The 23,510-nt window shown below is 38.6% G+C and overlaps 1 protein-coding gene across 1 annotated transcript in view; it reads right to left on the reverse strand.

Moving 5' to 3' along the window:
* Positions 1–268: 268 nt before the first annotated feature.
* The window catches only part of me2 (malic enzyme 2, NAD(+)-dependent, mitochondrial), a 28,499-nt gene continuing 5,257 nt past the window's right edge, over positions 269–23,510 (reverse strand). Inside the window, 15 exon segments of the mRNA XM_062024268.1 lie at positions 269–1,534; positions 1,598–1,696; positions 5,318–5,388; positions 5,460–5,562; positions 5,652–5,743; positions 5,746–5,793; positions 8,159–8,270; positions 8,423–8,536; positions 8,611–8,708; positions 9,078–9,291; positions 9,361–9,522; positions 9,617–9,692; positions 12,029–12,178; positions 12,251–12,384; positions 19,036–19,185. Coding sequence (XP_061880252.1) covers positions 1,373–1,534; positions 1,598–1,696; positions 5,318–5,388; positions 5,460–5,562; positions 5,652–5,743; positions 5,746–5,793; positions 8,159–8,270; positions 8,423–8,536; positions 8,611–8,708; positions 9,078–9,291; positions 9,361–9,522; positions 9,617–9,692; positions 12,029–12,178; positions 12,251–12,384; positions 19,036–19,152 — 1,752 coding nt within the window. The 5' untranslated portion in view covers positions 19,153–19,185 and the 3' untranslated portion in view covers positions 269–1,372.

Consider the following 23,510-nt stretch of genomic DNA (forward strand, 5'->3'; position numbering starts at 1 on the left):
TGGAGTAAATTGTGAATATATTGAGAACAGGAAGTGAACAAAAGTTTTAGCAACTGCTATGTAAAGGAAAAGGGGTAGGATTAAATACATTTTGCTTCTTCCTACTCCTTTTCGAACATGTTGAATAGAGGAACTGGAAATTGGGATGTATCATGTTGTATGCATGCATGTTCCAAATAAACACAAACTTACTCAACTCAATGTGTATTACACTGTCAAAATAATGTCGTTATTGATCAGAGAAAGAAGAGTAATTTTGTAATTTTTTATTCATCTCCACTATGTATTTTAAGCAGCATAAACATTCTGTTCTTGCAGACAGAGAGTATAAGGCCATTTTGCTGTTGACATTTTCTGACACCAAAATATAACACAGTAAGACGCAGTAACTACTTCATGGAGGTTCTCTTCAAATAAACATACAGCATTTAACAATGGGACAGTATGCTGAATAAAACATTTGACAAAGACAATCAGACAAGTGCTGTCAAATGTTAAGCAGTCATTTAACAACAGTCCTAAGATTAAAACAATGTGAGACATTTATATTTGTTTGAAAATGAACGATGAATGATTAAAACACGTAAAATTCATGTCAAACTGAAATAGGTTGTGAGGTTAGTTTGTTTGTTTTCCAGTGTGTGATGTCAACAATGCCTTTTATGGTACAAGTCTTAACACTTACTGTATGGTACATTTGAAAAATAGACCTAAAAACACCTCATACTTAAGGTCTTTTCACTTTTATAAAAATGACTAAGCGCTGTAAAAATATCAACAATACATGAAAATATTGTTACAATGGCATTTTAGGTGGTGAAATATTATTGTGTGGCTACAAACTAGAAGAAACTAACTGATTCAAAGCTCTTTCCAGTAAAAACCTAGATATAAAAAAAATACTTTTTAAAAATATATCTATATATTATGGGGCAATTTGTTGTATTCATGACAGCCTGATAAGTAACTTCCGGTTAAATACATAACAAACACAACAACAAAATACCATAATAATATCAAGTTTCAAAGTGTCGAGGAGGAAGGTGCAGCAGCTTTTAAACCTGCGAAGCTAAGTGGGAGATCCAGTGAACAACAAACACTATTACAGCTGCCACAAATCCAATGATGAAACAAAAACGGCTGGAGTGGATATCGGTTCAGCTGCTGTATGAAGTATGCCCGTCTCTTAAAAAAAGCGTGACTTCTACTGTTCGGAGTGTTTTTAGATGGTTAGTCGTTTGCAAAGCTTTTGGTGCTCAAACCATATTTTCAGGCTGTTTTTTCCACCACTAGGGGGTACAGTGCAAGCATGTTTCACAGACATGATTCCAACTAAGGGACAGTATAGTAAACAAGGAGGGGTGTACTTTGCTTAGTTAGTTTTGGGGCTAAAGCTGACCCCAGGCCAGTCGTAGGTGTCGGGCAGGAAGGAGTCATAGTTGGTGTTCCACACGGTCGCGTTAACAAAGGCGTTCTTGTCCAAGGGCTCTGGGTAGCGGAACGCCATGCCTTTAGCGTACACGTACTCCACCACCTGAAGTCAAAGCAGGTTAGTTAACAAGTTATAGGGAGTTTAAGTATGATCTGTTTTTCTTGCCTTGACGGCCATCTGGAGTGAAACCTCTCTGATGTTGGAGAGCGGCGGGTACAGTCGGCCTTCCTCCAGCTCTTCATCAGTCAGCTGCTCTGCCAGCGTCTGCCAGATGAGCAGCGAGATCATTCGAGCGAACCACTACACCACGACTGACCAACACTGATGTACAGTATGTCACATTGTCATTAAACCAGACCAGGCTTGGACTGAAGACGTAATGTTACAATCATTTGTTTTACGGTTATGTGAAGAAAGACGTAACAATCCAACCAGAATGTTATGAGGAAAATCAGAATATTGCAAGTAAAAAGTTGTATTCTTATGAGGAAAATAGCTTGTAATATTACAAGAAAAAGTTGTACTCTTGAGGAAAAAAAGGTCATAATATTAAGAGACATTAGTCTGTCACACAATATTTACAAGAAAAAAGCCAATATGATATGAAAATAAAAAAATAATATTAAAGGACGGAAACCCTAAAGGTTAATGTTCCAGAAATAAAGTGATACTGTTTGAAAAAATAAGTCATTATGTAATGAGAAAATGGGCATGAAGTTAGGAGAAGAAATATTTTTTTAAATTGTAGTCTTAAAGGCCTACTGAAACCCACTACTACCGACCACGCAGTCTGATAGTTTATATATCAATGATGAAATCTTAACATTGCAACACATGCCAATACGGCCGGGTTAACTTATAAAGTGCAATGTTAAATTTCCCGCCACACTTCCGCTTGAAAACGTTTTATTATGCTGACGTATGCGTGTGACGTCACAAGGACAAGGGAAGTATTCGGAGCCCGAAAAATCCTATACACAAAGCTCTGTTTTTATTTCATAATTCCACAGTATTCTGGACATCTGTGTTGGTGAATCTTTTGCAATTTGTTTAATGAACAATGGAGGCTGCAAAGAAGAACGTTGTAGGTGGGATCGGTGTATTAGCGGCTGGCTGTAGCAAGACAACAAGGAGGACTTTGTTGGATAGCAGACACTAGCGCCGGCGACCTCACCTTGACTTCCTACGTCTCCGGGCCGCCGACCGCATCGTCGATCGCTGGAACGCAGGTGAGCACGGGTGTTGATGAGCAGAGGAGGGCTGGCTGGCGTAGGTGGAGCGCTAATGTTTTTATCATAGCTCTGACGAGCTCCCGTTGCTAAGTTAGCGTCATTAGCAACAGCATTGCTAGGCTTCGACAAGCGTCGAATACACATTAACCGTGTATTTATATGTCCAGTGTTTGGTTTGGTGTCTCCTGATAGTAGTATTGTTGAACTTCTGTCTATCTTTCCAGTCAGGTATCTATTTATTTAGTGTCTATCTGCATTTGAGACAGATGCTATCACGTTAGCTCATGCTAAAGAGCTTCGTCGATGTATTGTTGTGGAGATAAAAGTCACTGAATGTCCATTTCGCCTTCTCAACTCTCATTTTCAAGAGGATATAGTATCCGAGGTGGTTTGAAATACAAATCCGTGATCCACAATAGAAAAAGGAGAGAGTGTGGAATCCAATGAGCCAGCTTGTACCTAAGTTACGGTAAGAGCGAAAAAAGATATCTCTTGAACTGCATTCTAGTCCTTCACTCTAATGTTCCGCATCCACAAATCTTTCATCCTCGCTCAAATTAATGGGGTAATCGTCGCTTTCTCGCTCCAAATATCTCTCGCTCCATTGTAAACAACGGGGAATTGTGAGCAGCACTACCGCTTGTGACGTCACGCTACTTCCGGTAGGGGCACGGCTTTTTTTTATCAGCGAGCAAAAGTTGCGAACTTTATCGTCGATTTTCTCTAATAAATCCTTTCAGCAAAAATATGGCAATATCGCGAAATGATCAAATATGACACATAGAATGGATCTGCTATTCCCGTTTAAATAAAAAAAAATAATTTCAGTAGGCCTTTAAGTGAATAAAGTAGCAATATAACAAGAAAAAAATATAAAAAAAATAATTCCAAGACTGAAGTTGTAATGTTATGAAACAAGACATCATCATAATAATAAAAACAAGTCATACTGTTATGAGGAAAAATACATAGTAATTATAAAAAAGACAGAATGTTAGGAGAATTAATTCATAATATTAAGAAAAAAACTGAAAGTTACAGTTACCAAACTAAATATATATGATTTGTTGGCAATAAAAAAGATAACAACCATTTAAAACAACATCCAAGTGTCAAGATTAATATTGTTTAAAGGAAAAGTTATGACAATAAAATAAATAGGGCTGTGAATCTTTGGGTGTCCCACGATTCGATTTAATATCGATTCTTGGGGTCACGATTCGATTCAAAATCGATTTTTTTCGATTCAACGCGATTCTCGATTCAAAAACGATATTTTCCCGATTCAAAAGGATTCTTTATTCATTCAATACAAAGGATTTCAGCAGGATTTACCCCAGTCTGCTGACATGCAAGCAGAGTAGTAGATTTTTGTAAAAAGCTTTTATAATTGTAAAGGACAATGTTTTATCAACTGATTGCAATAATGTAAATTTGTTTTAACTATTAAATGAACCAAAAATATGACTTATTTTATCTTTGTGAAAATATTGGACACAGTGTGTTGTCAAACTTATGAGATGCGATGCAAGTGTAAGCCACTGTGACACTATTGTTCTTTTTTTAAATAAATGTCTAATGATAATCTCTATGAGGGATTTTTAATCACTGCTATGTTGAAATTGTAACTAATATTGATACTGTTGTTGATAATATTAATTTTTGTTTCACTACTTTTGGTTTGTTCTGTGTCGTGTTTGTGTCTCCTCTCAATTTCTCTGTTTATTGCAGTTCCGAGTGTTGCTGGGTCGGGTTTGGTTTTGGAATTGGATTGCATTGTTATGGTATCGCTGTGTATTGTTTTGTTGGATTGATTAATAAAAATAAAAAAAATAAATTAATTAATTAAAAAAATAAAAAATAAAAATAAATGATTTTTTTAAAATGAGAATCGATTCTGAATCGCACAAAGTGAGAATCGCGATTCGAATTCGAATCGATTTTTTCCCACACCCCTAAAAATAAATAATATACAAAAAATATATACACTACCGTTCAAAAGTTTGGGGTCACATTGAAATGTCCTTATTTTTTAAGGAAAAGCACTGTACTTTTCAATGAAGATAACTTTAAACTAGTCTTAACTTTAAAGAAATACACTCTATACATTGCTAATGTGGTAAATGACTATTCTAGCTGCAAATGTCTGGTTTTTGGTGCAATATCTACATAGGTGTATAGAGGCCCATTTCCAGCAACTATCACTCCAGTGTTCTAATGGTACAATGTGTTTGCTCATTGGCTCAGAAGGCTAGTTGATGATTAGAAAACCCTTGTGCAATCAGGTTCACACATCTGAAAACAGTTTAGCTTGTTACAGAAGCTACAAAACTGACCTTCCTTCGAGCAGATTGAGTTTCTGGAGCATCACATTTGTGGGGTCAATTAAACGCTCAAAATGGCCAGAAAAAGATAACTTTCATCTGAAACTCGACAGTCTATTCTTGTTCTTAGAAATGAAGGCTATTCCACAAAATTGTTTGGGTGACCCCAAACTTTTGAACGGTAGTGTATATTTGTCTCGAACATCTAATGAGTTTTCTCATTTTTAATGGCTGCAAAATTGCTGGACCTTTTTTTTTGGATGTTCCAAGACATGATATCAAATGAAAAAAAGCCTAAATGTTGTCCGAAGAGACAAAGATAGTATTACCTTTGCAGCTTCCAGGAACACAGTGTCACTGATGTGTCGTACTCCACTCAGGATCACGGCCAGAGCCACACCTGTCACGCACACACACAGCAACAACACCTTCTTCATGGCGATCTTTTAAACACACTTTGAAGTTGCTCACCTGGGAAGATGTAAGCGTTGTTTCCTTGTCCAGGAGTGATGACTCTTCCGTCCCGCAGAGTCACTGGACCAAATGGACTGCCACTGGCGAAAAGACATCTTCCCTGTGTGCGAGGGGAGCGGCAAAGAACAGGAAGAAGGAATGTAAGAAGTCAACATGTTAGATTTGAAACTAGAAAAACAGGCTGTGTACATCAGTGAGCGTGTAGGCGTCCTCTGCTGTACACTCTGCTTTGGTAGTGGGGTTACTCAAGGCAAAGATGATGGGCCGCTCGTTTAGACTCCCATAGCCTTGATGACACCATGGCTGAACAGTCGGCCGGCTCCTGCAACACCTGCAGTCACAGACATGGACCTTAATTACAGCGAGCAAAACAAACCACAGTGGAACACACTTCAGTCGGTTTATGTCGACAAACTGTATCATCATCAACTCCTGGTCCACCATGTTTTTTTGACTAAATGCTGAAGTCACATAAAATATGAGACCAAATGAGATAATCTACATGAAAAATCATTCTGTCAACATGTAGAATTGCAGTGAGTCTCGTACCCTCCAGCACAGTGAATTACTGTTCAGTGCAAACTATGTTAAAAAAAAAAAAGCACTGTGCTGTAATTCCTTCTTTATCACTGTTAATTGCATAAATTAATTTACCACAGTCAGGCCCAAAATCAAAGTAGGAATTATTAATTATGAATTTAATATTTGCATGGCTAAAGCATAAAAAATGGTTTTACAACCTTCTAGATCAGGCCTGGGCAATTATTTTGACTCTGGGACCAAATTTAGAGAAAAAAATGTGTCTGGGGGCTGGTATATTTATTTTTTAGGAACACTAATATAAAATCTCACAATAATAGCTTATTGAATGCTAAAAACTTTAAAAAATGGAATGGAATTTTACATTTTCTACTGAATGAGACACCCAGAATGTACATGAAAATAAAGAATTTAGAATTTACAATATTAACTATGATGGATAAAACACTGAATATTGACAAACCCCCTCTCGATTGACAAATTTTACAGTCAAGCGAAACGCAACAAAAATGCAACAAACAGTGAAATAAGAAGGTGAAGGGTAAAAACCCCCCACCTACGATCTGATATATCTGATATATCACTAAGCATTAGAACTTTGCTGTAAAAATCTCCTTCCGCGTCTGTCCCTGACACCCGCATTTCAGGCTGGCCGCTCTGGAAACACTCTGTGGAAACGCTCCCCACCCACACTGCTCGGTGCCTCGTCTGAGCTGCTGTGACTTAGATTACCATAGTAACTAATTAGATTATCATAGTAACTAGTATATCATGCAAAAGCGCAGATTCCAACCATTGAAATACTTTGTATAGTTCAAGACTTATGGTCATTTGAACACATCACTGCACATCATAATGAAAGCTACAGTTTCTTCCTTAAAAGGTCTAAAAAAATTATTTGGGAATGTCCGGTGGGCCAGATTGAAAAGCTTAACGGACCGCATGTGGCCCCCGGGCCTTAATTTGCCCAGGTTTGTTCTAGATACAGGTTTTAACATTATGAGAGCCTTCTACACATGAAATAACACCCACATAGTAACCTTTAAACACCTTTAATCCAGGTTGAGCCAATCATTGGTCACGATATTGAACAGCGCGCTGATTGGTTTGGGTTCATCTTGTGGCCACTACTTCTGAAGTATTGATATTTTTAGTTCTATTCAGCCTTTTTCTTGCTTAAAAATGTGGAATTTCAGCCAAAAATACAACGACTATGTATAAAACAATCCGCGATAGATTGAAGCTGCATACTTCGTATCGCAATGTTGCGAGGGACGACTGTGGTATTAACCAGGATTCTTTACCCATTACATTATTTTTAGATTGTTAGCCACCAAAATAGGTACACTGCAAAAAGTCAGTGTTCAAAAACAAGAAAAAAATAATACAAAAATTAGGGGTATTTTATTTGAACTAAGCAAAATTATCTGCCGATAGAACAAGAAAATTCGGCTTGTCAAGACTTTCCAAAACAAGTAAAATTAGCTAACCTCAATGAACCCAAAAATACCTTAAAATAAGTATATTCTCTCACTAATAACAAGTGCACTTTTCTTGGTAAAAAAAAGAAAAGAGACCTTTTTGCTCAATATGTTGAAAAATATTCTTCAATTAAGTAAATGCTAGTGCCATTATCTTGACATAATGATATGCGGTCGGTATCATGATTTTTTTTTTCATGCTTGAAGTAAGAAATTATTACTTTAAAAAAGTAGTTTTATACTTGTGAGTGTTGATGACACAGCTTTGCAACAGTTGATATTCTAGTTTCAAGCATGTTTTACTGAATATAGGTCATACAATCTCAGCAACAAGCTGTAATATCTTACTGAGATAATTTAGGACCAAAACCCTTAAAACAAGTAAAACACTCTAACATTAAATTTGCTTAGTGAGAAGAATTATCTTATCAGACAGAAAATAAGCAAATATTACCCTTATTTGAGATATTTAATCTTACTTAGATTTCAGTTTTTGCAGTGTAGGTATAAAAATTATTTATGATTGCCCATTCTCCCCTATGTCTCTAGCAAAAGTAAATGTGCAAGCAAGGGAGGGATTCGTTTTGCGTTATGCAGACAACCGCTTATGTCAACATTAGTCCAAGGGATGTCGACACATACGGGTTCCACTGTTGAACTAAAGTCCTGGCTTACCGATGATAGCTGTAGGTTTGATGGTGTTGACAGCATCCAGGTAGCTGTGAACGTCACCTGGACTGTCGTGAACGAATGCTTCCTGGTTCGTGTCCATTGCCTGCGTTCTACCCTGGAGACATAAGCAATAACTCATAGCTACAAAATCAATAACAATGAATGTATTGTTGAGTAGGATAATTTTATTGAGCCAGTCTGGAGGAAGCGACACAGACATGCCAGTCTATTCATTCTTATAATCTAGTTTGTGCTGCGCTCACTGACCTTTACTAGTAAGCCATCTTTGTCAAACATCCAGATCTTCTCCCTGGCCTCCGCCTGTGACATTCCCGACTCCATCATGGCCATCACGATCAGGTTTGCGATGCCAAGAGCAGCCTGTGGACAGGACGGGAAGTAAAAGATGCTTGAATCTTTATTGAAGACAAAAAGAAGAAGAACAAGCAGAATACCTCTCCCGCGCCCAGGAAAAGCACCCGGTGCTCCGTGATGGGCTTCCCTGTGGCTCTCTGGGCTGCTAGCAGACCAGCGAGGGCTACTGCTGCAGTGCCTGTAACCAAGAAAATAAAGAAAAGTCATCATAGAGCCATATAGCTACACCCCAATGTAATTGCTTGTATTCCGACACATATAGATTGCTAACACTGTTTACCGACTGGTGTTTGGATCTTAGTAAACACCAGTCCCACATTTTTTTCTTAAAATTCCATTGTGAACGACATCTTTACAGATGTCATTTATCTCTGCACGATGTAAAGATGTCTACTGCGACATATACGCAATCAAGGTGTGTACAGCAGTCCATTAGAGGTGACACATCTGCCGATTCTTTGAGAATTCGCATCCATTAGAGCGGATGCCACATTTGAATAAACTATTATGCTTGGATTCTACTAATATTGAGCATAAATGATTGAACCTTGAATATCGTCGTTAAAGGTGCAGTATTTTTCCCTGTACTTCCTCAGGAAGCGGAATGCGTTGTGGTTCCCAAAGTCCTCGAACTGTATCAAGGTGTCTTGCCCGTATTTGTCCACCACGGCCTCCATGAACTCATCAATGAGGTCGTCATAGGCCTGAGAGCGGTCTCTCCGCTGGTACAAGCCCATATAAAGCGGATCTTTAAGGAGAGTCTGAATAAGCGAGAACAGATGTGTCAGAAATGATGGAACTTTACGTCATTTTTCTCCACATCGTCCCACCTCGTTGTTCGTGCCAACATCAATCGTTACGGGCAGACACCTTTCAGGCCGGATACCGGCACAGGCTGTGTACAGGCAGAGTTTTCCAACAGGGATTCCCATGCCATACACTCCCAGATCACCAAGGCCTAGAATACGCTCGCCATCAGTCACTACTACTGCCTACATTAAGACAGAAACATTTATTGACTAAAGTGTTGGAATACCTGACCAACAGACAACAGCATCCACACAAGATTTTGGGGCACATACTCACAGCCACATTGGTCTCTGGCCAGTTGTCCAGAATGGAGCGGATGTGTCCTTTATCCAAAATGGAGATGAACAAACCTCTGGTGAGAGAAACAATTATATAGCCAACCCCTTGTTGTTGTTTTAAAAAATAATAGTGTAGCCCAAGTATAGTACGCAGTAGCTCACATTTCAGCAAACATTTTATCACAATATTCTTCTGAAGTGACAAGTAAACTTGGATATACTTTAGAGCAGCAGGGGCCCAATGTTTCAACTACAGGAGCCCACTAAAATATTAACACTGAAATAGTAGTCTTACACTTAATTTTAATCATATTTAGTAATTATATCTAACCTACTTTTGAGACACTTGTGATTTAGGGCTATATAAATAAACATTGATTGATTGATTGATACTTACAGTTTACAATTTTGTCAAATGATATGAAAGCATGTGTTAAACACAAAGCCAAGTATTTATTGAACACATAAACATTAGGCTTAGGGCAGGCTGATTACAAAAATAAGTACTAGCCAAAATATACTGCATAAGAAGGGACTCTGACGAAAAATAAAAGCACATACAACTATGTTGTGCTAAAATAAACAAATTTAATAAAATAAATAATTCTTAACTAAACTGCAAATGAAAATAAAGCTTCACCAGTTTTCGTGCTTAAAACCTCTTAAGACCCAAGCTGTTTGTTTACATGCTTTTTTTTAATTTCTCTTTGCTATTTGGGCTTATTGGACCCTAATTAGAATAAAAACTAAGAATCATCTTTTGATATGATGTACTTAGTCCATAAGTAACAAACATGTATTTCATGTTTAGTGACATACTAATTCTTATTTTTACACTTTTTTTTCCAAATTCCATTGTATGTTGTACTCTTCTGACACCACCAGATGGCAGTATAAGTGTCCACATAAGCGGCCATAAGACCCCAATTCAGTAGTGTACACAATTTTGGAAATAAGAGCTAAAAGGTGCTGTCCACGCATGTGGCCACTAAGCCTTTAGAGGATTTATGACACTTCTCAATGACTTTAGCAATAGACTTCTTCTGTTTGCTTGATACTGTCATTACTGCCACAAGTGGTGGAAAAGTGTATTTCAACTGAAAACCAATTTTTTTTGGCAGCCCTCTAAGTGGTGCTCGCGGTCCAGCAATGTCGTGTATAAAGACAATATGGCCAACTCGGTTTCAGGCGATCTCATCAATGATTGGTCAAAAAGCACTCACATGACCACAGGGTGCTATAACTGCTACTAACTTTGAGCTAATGGTATGTGTTTGCGGTGGTTACTAGTTAGTTTTTTGATGTTAAGCCTGTTGCTAAGCCTGTTGTGCAGCGTTTGGCTGAATTGTGGAAAAGTTTTACATCGCTTTCCCCAACAACTCGGAAAAAAGACAAACAAGTATGGGAAGTGAAGGTTCGCCATCAACACTGAAAAGCCACAGATTGCAGCGTCTTGTGCGAGGTAAACACGAGACAAAACGTTGGCGTTTTGTTCAAGACAGAACACAAAGAGGCTAACACAAATAACAAAATAAAATTAACACATTGACAAAAACATACTATCTTTGAATCTCAGTAAAAATAAAATAATGCAATTTGGTAACAGTAGAGAAAGTAAAGCACAAATACAAATACAAAGGACATTGAAAGAGTAAACTAAGCCAAATTTTGGGTGTAATAATACATGAGAAAGTGAACTGATAATCTCAGAGTGGCAAGAAATACGTCAATTATGAAGAAAGCAAAATATGTTCTAGACCAAAAATCTCTCCATATTCTCCACTGCTCACCAGTGTTACCATATCTGTGTTATTATATCTAGATATACATACAGTTATTACAAATACATTGGAAGCAGCCACCACAGATGACATACTTCACACAAAAGTCACAATTTATCTGTGATTTTTGGTCCAAAGCTATTGAAGATTTTGGCAAAATAAGGATAATACGTAATTTTTTTGGTCGTTCTGTGTATATTTTTACAACTATTGCACCATTGGGTGCGTGTGTGCCTGATGGTCACAAAACACAGCAGGAATGTAGCGGCAAAACTATACTTTCACAAAATAAAAGCAAGCTTTATTTTAACTTTATGAGCTGAAGTATGTTTAGAATTATATATGCCGGATTATTTTGTTTATTTCGTCAGAAAAACTAACATCAAAACAACAGTAATTGCATTAATCCGAGAACAGCCGCAGAGATTCCTTGGTAGCAATCATGGGGCCTGTTGTTTGGTTGGCCATACTCTATACATGACTCTGAGCAATGGGTCCAGGGTCTATGGCTTAGAAACCGTGCTTTAGAGCTTTAGAGTAGTTTGTGTACAGTAAGTATAGATGTACAATCCACTACGAATAAGTCAACACAGCCATTATTGTCTAAATAGCTACGAGAGCTTGCTTACTTAGGCCGTCTAAAGATGTGTCCGTACTGTGTGCAGGCCAGGCCCACAGTGGGAGTGTAGACAATCGGCATCAGCTCCTCGATGTCCTCCATCAAGACTCTGTAGAAGAGCCTCTCGTTTCTTTCTTGGATGCCCATCAGGTAGATGTACCTGTAAAGTGAAATTAGGGAGAAAACTCATGGTATACAAAAGAGGTTTTTCAATGCTTGACACAACATGTACTTTTCAAGGGGATCTGTCATTTTCTTGAGGTTGTTCTGGAAGCGCATGGCTTGAAGGTCTTGTGTTTCTACTTTAGGGGGCAGCAGGCCGTGTATGCCCAACATTTGTCGCTCCTGTAAAGAAAAGGCCATTCCCTGGGGAAACATAAAGAGACAATAGTAAGTAGGTCAGTGGAGTCCATCGAACACAGCATCGACATGAGAGTTGAATGGTGTACACATTTATGAAATGCGATACAAATACTGTATTTAATGTCAAGAGAATGTTTTGCTTCTATTCACTTCTCACTTTAATAGATGCCGTGCCTCAGTTTCTTGAACAGTATCTGTTTATTTCCTGTGTTTACCTTTACAATGACTCATGCCACCACCATGTAGTGCAGTAAACGCCACAAAACACACTGTCCCCAGAGCGGACATGGCATCTGTAAAGCTGAACTTCACAGTAGAACTTGAAGAGGAAGTGCTGTTGTATGCAATGAGTTTAGCGGGAGAAATGCTGGGTTGCTTCCCGACTTTTGTCGAGGTGCCCTTTGGCACACACCTAAACTCTTTGGGCCAAAGCAAACGCATGATTTTAAAAGTCCTGAATTTTGAAAAACTGATGTTCACCTGATACACAATACGCCACAGGAGAAAAGAAAAAAACATAGAGCCCTAGAAGTAAAACAGGGATCAATACAAATATTGACAGTACCGATACCAAATATAGTATCACAGTAATGGTCGATACTACAGTGATTAGATCATCAATCCAATTGTAGTTTGTGCTTTTGTTTAGTTATGTTTGTACTATTGACTTAATTATAAATATTGTATGTAATAAAAGTGATTAAGGAAGTAATTTAAATATGAATTGATACTGTTACACTGCCATCCTGTGTTTATCTCAGATTACAATTGTGATTAAAAATTTAATAATTTGATGATCTTTGAAGATATAAATATGAACATTGGTATGGCTAATACTGCCCCTGTAACTACTTGGAATTCGATCAATACCCAAATTTGTAGTTTCACTTAATGTAAAGCATACAAACAACAGAAGAATAAATGCTTAATATATTTTAATGTAGATAGAACCTTGTTACAACAGAAAGTAACCGCCAGCTATGTACAGTAAATTAACAACCTATTCTGAAATGGTTCTATTATCTTTTAAATGTCAAATAATATATTGTGATATATAGTTATTGCAAGAGCCTGCAGTATAAATCGCAAAATAGATTTTAGGCAATATCGCCCATCCCTAGTGAATATGTTAAGGATATACTCTATTCTGTGTGATAGTTTTGTGCGATGAAATGTCTGGCACATTCCGGCAGATTGCCATTGAAACCACACCTCTTGACCCCTGTCAGGGAGAAAATGAGAGCTGAAAGAAGTGACCATGTGAAAGCAGTTTTGCAGCTGGTGAAAGGATTGAGAGAAGAAGGAGTGTGTCACCTGCAGGAAGCTAATAAAGACAAGGTCGGGGGTGTGCTGTATGGTCATATAAAGTATATGTGAGGACGTCTCGCCCCACCCATTCATGAAGCACTAATCTATAACATTTGAGGCTCCTGTGTTTAGACAGTTTGAAGATACAAAGGGAGAGGCTCACCCTGCAAAATGCAAAGTCATGCTAATGGAACACTTTCCTTCGCTATCGTCACCTATTGGCCTGTCAAGAGATTTTAATCTAAATTAGTTTTTAACTGTTTAAATAAAGGATATTGATTGATATTGATTGGAGTGATACACTTGCAACAGGCCACAAATGTCTACTTTGCTCCAGATTTGAGCATTATTGTGTTATTATTCACAGCACAGCAGTCAGTTGGTGGGGGGACGGTTTACGTGTAAGGTTGGCATGTACTATTTATAGCACGACAACACTTCTGCTGAAATCTAAGTTTGGAAGAGTTGCTCCAGCTATGTGGCAAAGCTCAAGTGTAGCCCATTCAAGAAAATGTATCAAACACATAGAAACCAGAGTAAGGCTGCAGCTAACGATTATTTTTCTATCGATTAATCTATAGATTATTTTTTTCGATTAATCGGTTAATCTATAGATTATTTTTTCGATTAATCTATAGATTATTTTTTCCTTTTGCCGATTATTTTTTTATTCAAAATGAAGATGAAAAAATAAATGTAGGCCCGTTTTTTCAAAAGGCATGGCTTTTATTTACAAAAAAAAAGAAGTATGGCCACTCAGTCAACATTGACAACAACATGACTAAATATTCTGTAACAATGTAAACATTTAAAACTTTTAACATTTAACAAAATTAAAAGTAGCTTATTTGCTTTTTAATGTGCAAATATAAAAGTCAACATCCAGTGCAAATCTTAATATTCTGCAATAGTATAAGCATTTCAAAAGTAAAAGTATTGCTTATTTTGCTTTAAAATGTGCAAAAAATAAAGATAAACATCCAATACAAAAAAGTGCAAAACGAAATATTCTGGAGCACTGTAAACATTAAATATTGCTTTTAAAATGTGCAAAATAAACATCCAGTCCAACACAGTACACAATAACCAATTCTACTCATTCCAGTGAGTGACTAACAGTTGTAATGAAGAAATGTTAGCATGTCTACATGCTTTGGTTCTTTTCTTGTTTACAATATTCCCAGCAGCTGAAAATAGGCGCTCAGAAGGGGTCGATGTGGCTGGAACTGAGAGCTAATTAGCCTTCACCTCAAGCCAGGATTTCTAGCGAGCTGAGCTGCAGTTTAAGTTTCTAGAAGGTCAACGGGCTCATAGTGATGTTACTAGTAGTTGACTGGGAGGTGTTTATTATCATTTGGGGAGAGTCCGCTGCCTGATGCTCACCTGCTAAACACCTATCTGCTCCACGCTGAAGCGCTGACTACATGCGCTCTGAATACGCACTGCTGATTGGCTGATAATGCTGCGTGTGTACCAATCAGATGGTTGTGTGGGTGGGACAATGCTGCGTGTGTACCAATCAGATGGTTGTGTGGGTGGGACAATGCTGCGTGCTGAGACAGAGGCAGACGGAGCAAAGCAGCTTGTTAAGACTTTAGCTTAGAAACTCGTTCGGTACACCCCCGTACCGAACCGAAAGCCCCGTACCGTTACACCCCTAGCAGATACAAATGACACATTCATGTTTTTGTGTAATGATGACAACGTATGCTCGCGCGGACGATTGACTAGTTGATGGTTTTCTTTTCAAATGTTCGTTCATAGCCGTTGTGCTGCTATGATAGGCCATTTCCGCTCGACACAGTGTGCATACAACAACATTATTAGGCCGTGTATTGAAATACTCCCACACTTTTGACCACTTTTGTCATGCTTTCCCCCCCTCGCTCGCTCCGCTCGCATCGTCTTCTTTGATCGTCTGCTTTGCGCTTCGCCATGACGGTAGTGTGACGTCATTATGCGACGCGTCGACGCACAAAAACGGCGTCGACGTATTTACGTAACCGATGACGTCGACTACGTCGACGCGTCGTTTCAGCCTTAAACCAGAGCAGTTGTTCTGCTGCAAGAAAGTGTTGTTATGTATGCAGGTGCTGGCTTTGCAGAGCATTGTATAGCTTCAGCGTCTGATTGATGTCTCTACTTGCAAGATTTGATTTGCTGCATCGAAAGAGAGTATCCACTTTCATAAACAGGAGTGGTATAAGGACAGAAAGCTTTTGAATCTTTTGTTTGAATAATTACTAGTAAGCTTTGGGTTATAGGTGAGTATATTATCATTAATAATTAGCGTCAAAATTGCATCTTTTTCACATTGCGTTACATCTTGTTTCTTATATTTTCCCCTAGCAATATAGCGTGGGCCCTTTCCTGTAGGAAAATAATAATAGTAATGATAATAACAATAGTAATAATATTACGATTGTGTAATTGCACAACCTACAGTAGCTTTAAAACATGTTGCTTTACGAAAATATTAGTGTTCAGTTATACTTTTAACAGTGTTTCTTAGTGTAGATGTTATAATTTTTGAAATTCATCAGTTAATAGTGTTTTGTTTATTTTATTTTTTAAGTGACTACTTAGTTTATATTTATATTTCATTTTTTTTATTTTGAGAGCTTTTAATATTTTGGATCAGGGGTGTCCAAACTTTTGTAAAATATTATCATTAATAATTAGTGTCAAAATTGCATCGTTTTCACATTGCATGACATCTTTTTGCTCTTTTTCCTTACATTTTTACGTTTTTTTCCCCCAGCAATATAGTGTGGGCCTTTTCCTGTAGGAAAATAATAATGGTAACGATAATAACAATAGTCTGTGATGAGGTGGCGACTTGTCCGGGGTGTACGCCGCCTTCTGCCCAAATGCAGCTGAGATAGGCTCCAACACCCCCCGCGACCACAAAAGGGACAAGCGGTAGAAAATGGATGGATGGATAGATAGGGTTGCACAGACATAGACGATGTACAGTACAGGCCAAAAGTTTGGACACACTTTCTCATTAAATGTGTTTTCTTTATTTTCATGACTATTTACATTGTAGATTGTCACTGAAGGCATCCAAACTATGAAGGGACACATCTGGAGTTATGTACTTAACAAAAAAGGTGAAATAACTGACAAACATGTTTTATATTATAGTTTCTTCAAAATAGCCACCCTTTGCTCTGATTACTGCTTTGCACACTCTTGGCATTCTCTCGATGAGCTTCGAGAGGCAGTCACCTGAAATGGTTTTCACTTCACAGGTGTCATAGTTTTGATGCCTTCAGTGACAATCAACAGTGTAAATAGTCATGAAAATAAAGAAAATGCATTGAAATGAGAAGGTGTGTCCAAACGTTTGGCCTGTACTGTAAATAATACAGATCCGTGTTTCTCAACCATCGGGGCGGTGCCCATTGTTGGGCCGCAAGCGCCCCCTTAAGGGCTGCCAAAATATATCTGTTTCTCAGCTGTGGTCCGTATGGGCCGCAGTGTCACTCAGTTGTAATACACTTTTGCACCATGTGTGGCAGTTATGACAGTCTCAAATAAAGTCAGTCATAGCGAAGTTTCTTAAGCGCAACAATTATGACTAGTGGTAAAACTGTATTTTCATTTGCACTTTAATTTTTATTGACAATTTAGTTAAGTAACATTCATTATTAATGTATTTTATTAATTTTAGGACAACATACGTAAATGTATTTTCTTCACTTATTTATGAGTCCCTTCTTATGCAGTATATTTAATTACTACTTATTTTTCTAATCAGCCTGACCTAAGGCTAAGGTTTGTGTGTTAAATAATTAACACTCTTTGGGATGAACACATGTTTTCATATCATTTGACAAGGTTTTAGTATTAAATGACTAATCCAATGTTATTATTTGAGTGGGCCCAGGCCCCTCTGTAGTGCAAAAGTTGGGCCCAGAGGTCAAAAAAGTTAAGAACCCCTTATAACAATTTGGACGATGATAAAGATTTTAATACTATCGTCATATTGTGATGATGCATGTTGATGACCTAGGTGTGTGCTGCGACAAGCAAAAAGAGGCCTCCTTAACGTAATGTCGCGTCCTTGCTAGCAGCTAACTAATCCTCGACTCCATGGAGGCAAATAAATTATGTTTCTTACTAATATAATTATCACTGGAGGATGATGAAAAACCAAAGTAAACATGCTACATTACACAGGGCAGTAGGCAAGAAGCCCTGTTAGCCGCTAAGCTGGAGCTCTTGAATGTAAACAGGTGTAGGCGTATCGATACAAATATCTACACTAACGATACTAAGTACAGTATCACTTATGTAACGAAATTTCGTTCTTATCTGTGCTGTTAAGTTCAAATTTGAATGACAATAAAAAGGAAGTCTAAGTCTAAGTCTTAGTCTAAGTATGTGGCTAACACCACAGTGGTTACTGTTAGAATCTTTTTTTTTTTTTTTGTCCTTGCTGGTATTGTTTATAAACTCAGGAAATAAATACCTTGACACAGGAGGACTTAAAGTACAAAAAACAGAGGATTTAAATCTGAGCCAATAGTAGTTTTTATTTATTTTGCACTATTGACTTTATTTTGTCCAAAATATTGTATGTAATAAAAAGATTAAGGAAATGATTTAAATATTTAATTTATATTGTTACACTTGTGTGTAACATTAACTCCTACACCGTCCGATTATAGTTGTGATCCATTATTTTATAATTCTATGATATTGATCATTTTTAGTATGACTAAGTCTGCCCCCGTAACTACTTACAAATTTGTAGTATCGCCCAAAACTAATGGAAAGTATCCAAACAACAGAAAAATAAGTGCTTATTACATTTTAACATTATAACTATGTTACAACAGAGAGTAACCAGATATTAACAGTAAAATTAATAAATACTGTGAACTAATAATGGTTTTGAGAAAATAGTACAATTGGAAAAGATGCAACATTACCGCATATGTCAGCAGCCAAATTAGGAGCTCTTGTAACCCGTTTTGAAATGGTTCTATGGTTCTATGGTTCACTGTATATGCCAAATTACATATCGTGATCGTTATTGCAGCAATATTTATTGTGATATAAGTTTTAGTCCATATTGCCCATCCCTAATTGTTGCTAAATCATTTTAAATAAAATAATGATATTTTGGTTTTTTTACAAATAAAAACACTCTTAATAAACAGGTGGTACTTTCAGCAGTTGAGTAATTAAATGTGGCCACTGTATAATGAAATACAGTGCAAACCTTATATTCAAGGCAAAGCTGAGGGGCATCCACCACACATCTGTTTTGCACTCTGGCGCACAATAAGCATACGCTCATTAGGAAAGTTCATAACAAGGTGAAACATTATTTACTTTGTTAGTGCGGGGGTTGAGCATGAGCGGCTTGCCCTTCTCTTTGGTGTGTGCCCATCTGCAGACGGGAAAAAACACGTGCCTCCGGGAGATGGTGCTACTCAGCCTGGACAACATGGTGGATCCTCTGAAAGCTGTGATGCCGGAAAACTGAAAGGGAAGAGATAGTGTTATTGTGTGATTGTTATCAGGTAATATGTAATGTACTGAACGCTCAAAAAAACGCCCCTTTTCAATGAATCCTAAGTTTTCTATAGTCTTTGCGTGCATGGTGTGAAACATATCAGAAGGGGTCAGCTTAGATGAACTCAGTTGCTGGTGCGAAACTCACGCGTGTTACACCTGTCTTAGTTTACAATAAATTAATCAGCTGTGTTAACCTCTTAACAATTACAACATTGGTTCTATTGCTGCTTTGTTGTGCAACATACTTGTTAATAAATGACCATGTGATTCAAAAACGTTTCCTCTTTTCTCTTTCCCATGCCCTCCAAATTACTATTAAAGTTTATCCATCCATCCATCTTCTTCCGCTTATCCACGGTCGGGTCGCGAGAGAAGCCCAGACTTCCCTCACCCACTTTGTCCAACTCTTCCCGGTGGATCCTGAGGCGTTCCAAGGGCAGCCAGAAGACATAGTCTCCCTAACGTGTCTAGGGTCTTCCCCTGACCAGATGCCCGAACCACATCATCTTGCGCTTCTCGATGATTAAAGTTTATTTCTAAATTTTTCCGTAAATAAACTATAATTGGAGCATTTAACCCTTGTGTGGTGTTCATATTGTTGTTACTCAGCCAGTGTTTGTGGGTCTGATGGACCCGTTGCATTTTTTGGCTTTTAATGCCTCACAATCAAACACTTTTATGTTAAAATACTGACTTATCCCAAAAAACATCTGCAATGAAGTGCTTCGAGAGGCTGGTAAAGGAATACATTGTCTCCAGACTTCCCCCCACATTCGACTCATACCAGTTTGCTTATCGCCCTAACCTAACCGCTCCACAGAGGACGCCATCTCCTCTGCACTCCACCTGAGCTTAGCACATCTGGAAGGAAAGGACACACACGTGCGGATGTTGTTTCTGGACTTCAACTCGGCATTCAACACCATCATCCCGCAGCACTTGGTGAGCAAACTGGCCCCCCTGGATTCAGTACCCCCCTTTGCAATTGGCTGCTGGACTTCCTCACAGACAGACCCCAGTCTGTGAGAGTGGGCAACAACACCTCCAGTGCCATCTCCCTGAGCACCGGCTCCCCCAAGGGCTGCGTCCTGAGTCCGCTGCTGTTCACGTTGATGACCCATGACTGCTACGCCAGGTCCACTACCAACCACATTGTGAAGTATGCGGACGACACTACAGTAGTGGGCCTCATCCGTGACAATGACATGGACTACAGGGAGGAGGTGAAACATCTGGTTGACAGGTGCAGAACCAACAACCAGGTCCTGAACGTCGACAAGACCAAGGATATCATTGTCGACTTCAGGAGGCACCAGTCCAGCCACGCTCCACTCTTCATCAACGGCACAGCGGTGGAGATGGTAAGCAGCACCAAGTTCCTGGGGGTGCAGATAACTGACAATATAACCTGGTCCCTACACACCGGAGCTCTTGTAAAAAGAGCTCAGCAGCGCATGCACTTTTTGCGTGGGATGAAAAGAGCACAGTTCCCTCCCCCCATTCTCACCACATTCTACAGAGGCACTATAGAGAGCCTACTGACCAATTGCATCTCTGTCTGGACTGGAGCCTGCAATGCCTCAGATTGGAAGTCTCTCCAGAGAGTGGTGAGGACGGCGGAAAAGATCATCAGGACTCCTCTTCCTCCTATCCAGGAGATCGCAAAAAGCCGCTGCCTGACCAGGGCTCAGAAAATCTGCAGAGACTCCTCCCAACCCCACCAAGGACTGTTTTCACTGCTGGACTCTAGAAAGAGGTTCCACAGCCTCCGTAGCAGAACCTCCAGGTTCTGTAACAGCTTCTTCCCTCAGGCCGTAAGACTCTTGAACGCATCATAATAATCCCCTCAATTCCCCCCAAAAATGGATGAACTCGCTGGAATATAAAGACAATATAACATACTGTACATCCATAAACGTGGATGCATATGCAAAAGTGCAATATATATTTATCTTTACAGTAATCTATTTATTTATATCTGCACCTTATTGTTTTTTTATCCTGCACTGCCAACCAGCTAATGCAACGAAATTTTGTTCTTATCTGTACTGTAAAGTTCAAATTTGAACGACAATAAAAAGTAAGTCTAAGTCTAAGACCCACAAACACTGGCTGAGTAACAACAATATGAACGTTGCACGGAAATTTATCTGCATCCCACAGGGATTCTTCTTTTGTGTTTCTGCATCTGCGGTTCCCACACAAGGTTGCAACATTGTTTGTCAACACTGTCTGCGCTCATTTTGTCGCACATTTGACCCTCTGATGTTCTGTGTACCTACACTCTGTCCTCCCCGTCTAGGCCTGCTGTGTGTGTGTGTGTATGTGGGCGTGCGGTACACAGAACATCAATTTCCACACTTCTATTAGCCCCGGGTCCAGTGGACCCCGGACATCTTATATGTAATAGAAATGTGTAGGGGGGTGTATGGTGTGTGTTCATTAAATATGTATTCTGATATATGTTCTTCACAGAAAATGAGCCAAAGCCAGTGAGTCTCAGTTTGAAAAATTAATTAATTGTATAATTTTTATTTTAATAAAATTCGAAAACGGGTCCCACAGACCCGAACACCACACAAGGGTAAAGGTACTTGTGGTTAAAAATACAGTAACCAGAGTGATGACAGTGTATATCTTGAACAATGTACCAGCTATGAACCAGCAGAGGCTGCATGAAATTCAGGTCCAACTAGTTGTCTCAAAAAAATCAGTTAATGTTAATTGTATTATCATAATTATAATACCTAATAATAATTAAAGTTGAGTGTGCTGTATGAACCTTTTTAGGTAAAAAAAACCAGAGGAGCCACACACAAGGATTAGAACCAAAGGTCATTAATCTGCATGTAGATGTCAGTGATTTAGTGTGCATGATTGGAAAAAAACAACAACAACAAAGCTTTAAGGCGATTGCCATAATCCTCCACACTAGGAAAATAAATGGAAAGACATGCCTTGATTGTGGAAAGAACTAAAATGATCGATTTGCATCATACTGTACACTGGCTGTTACATTTCAGTTTCCTTATTTTAGCTTGAGTACAAACCCCAAAATCAGTGAAGTTGGCACGTTGTGTAAATCGTTAATGAAAACAGAATACAATGATTTGCAAATCCTCTTCAACCTATATTCAATTGAATACACTGCAAAAACAAGATACTTAACGTTCGCTGATACTAGCTGCCACCCAAAGGAAACATTAAACGGTCCTGTAAGCAACTTTCAAGTCTGGAGCGACCTATTGCACTTCCTCTCCGTTGTCAAAACAACTACCAACAGTATAGACTCAGTTTTATCCCCACTCAACATTGTATCTGGCCTACACTGAACAATACAACACTTAACGATGTTAGAAGGAGGAATACACTGGACACTATTAGCGTCATTATACAGGACTTCAGTAACTGGACGAGGTCAAGTCAAAAAATGTGTCTCTCCTTCCTTGGAGAAGCCAAACCAACAGTTTATTATTCCTCCTTCCTGGGTCTGGGTGTGTGCTAGTTCAGTAGAGTACCATGTAAGGAGATGTTTGTGTGAAAGTGTCTAAAAGCAACAGATGTAGCCCATAACTTAAATGTTGGCGTTAAATTAAACATGTAGTCTCTTCTCACGGATAGAGCTATCACTTTGCATACCAAGATCCAATTTACTGCCTTTTATCTTGCCAGGACTAATCTAGTCAACATGCGAATGTCAAACTTAGGGACCCTATTTTATTATGTGCTCAGAATGAAATACCACCATTTACTTAAACTGGTGGTTCGTTTTCTATATTATATATGTCTAGCATCAAAAGATTACAGATGGTACAAAATGCGGCTGCTAGACTTTTGACAAAAACAAGAAAGTTTGATCATATTACGCCTATACTGGCTCACTTGCACTGGCTTCCTGTGCACCTAAGATGCGACTTTAAGGTTTTACTACTTACGTATAAAATACTACACGGTCAAGCTCCTGCCTATCTTGCCGATTGTATTGTACCATATGTCCCGGCAAGAAATCTGCGTTCAAAGAACTCCGGCTTATTAGTGATTCCCAGAGCCCAAAAAAAGTCTGCGGGCTATAGAGCGTTTTCTATTCGGGCTCCAATATTATGGAATGCCCTCCCGGTAAAAGTTAGAGATGCTACCTCAGTAGAAGCATTTAAGTCTCATCTTAAAACTCATTTGTATACTCTAGCCTTTAAATAGACTCCCTTTTTAGACCAGTTGATCTGCCGTTTCTTTTCTTTTCTTTTCTACTCTGCTCCGGGGTGGACCGCTAGCCTGTTCATCGGATGGGG

The sequence above is a fragment of the Entelurus aequoreus genome, linkage group LG17 (genome assembly GCF_033978785.1).
Source record: "Entelurus aequoreus isolate RoL-2023_Sb linkage group LG17, RoL_Eaeq_v1.1, whole genome shotgun sequence".
Classification (NCBI taxonomy): Eukaryota; Metazoa; Chordata; class Actinopteri; order Syngnathiformes; family Syngnathidae; genus Entelurus; species Entelurus aequoreus.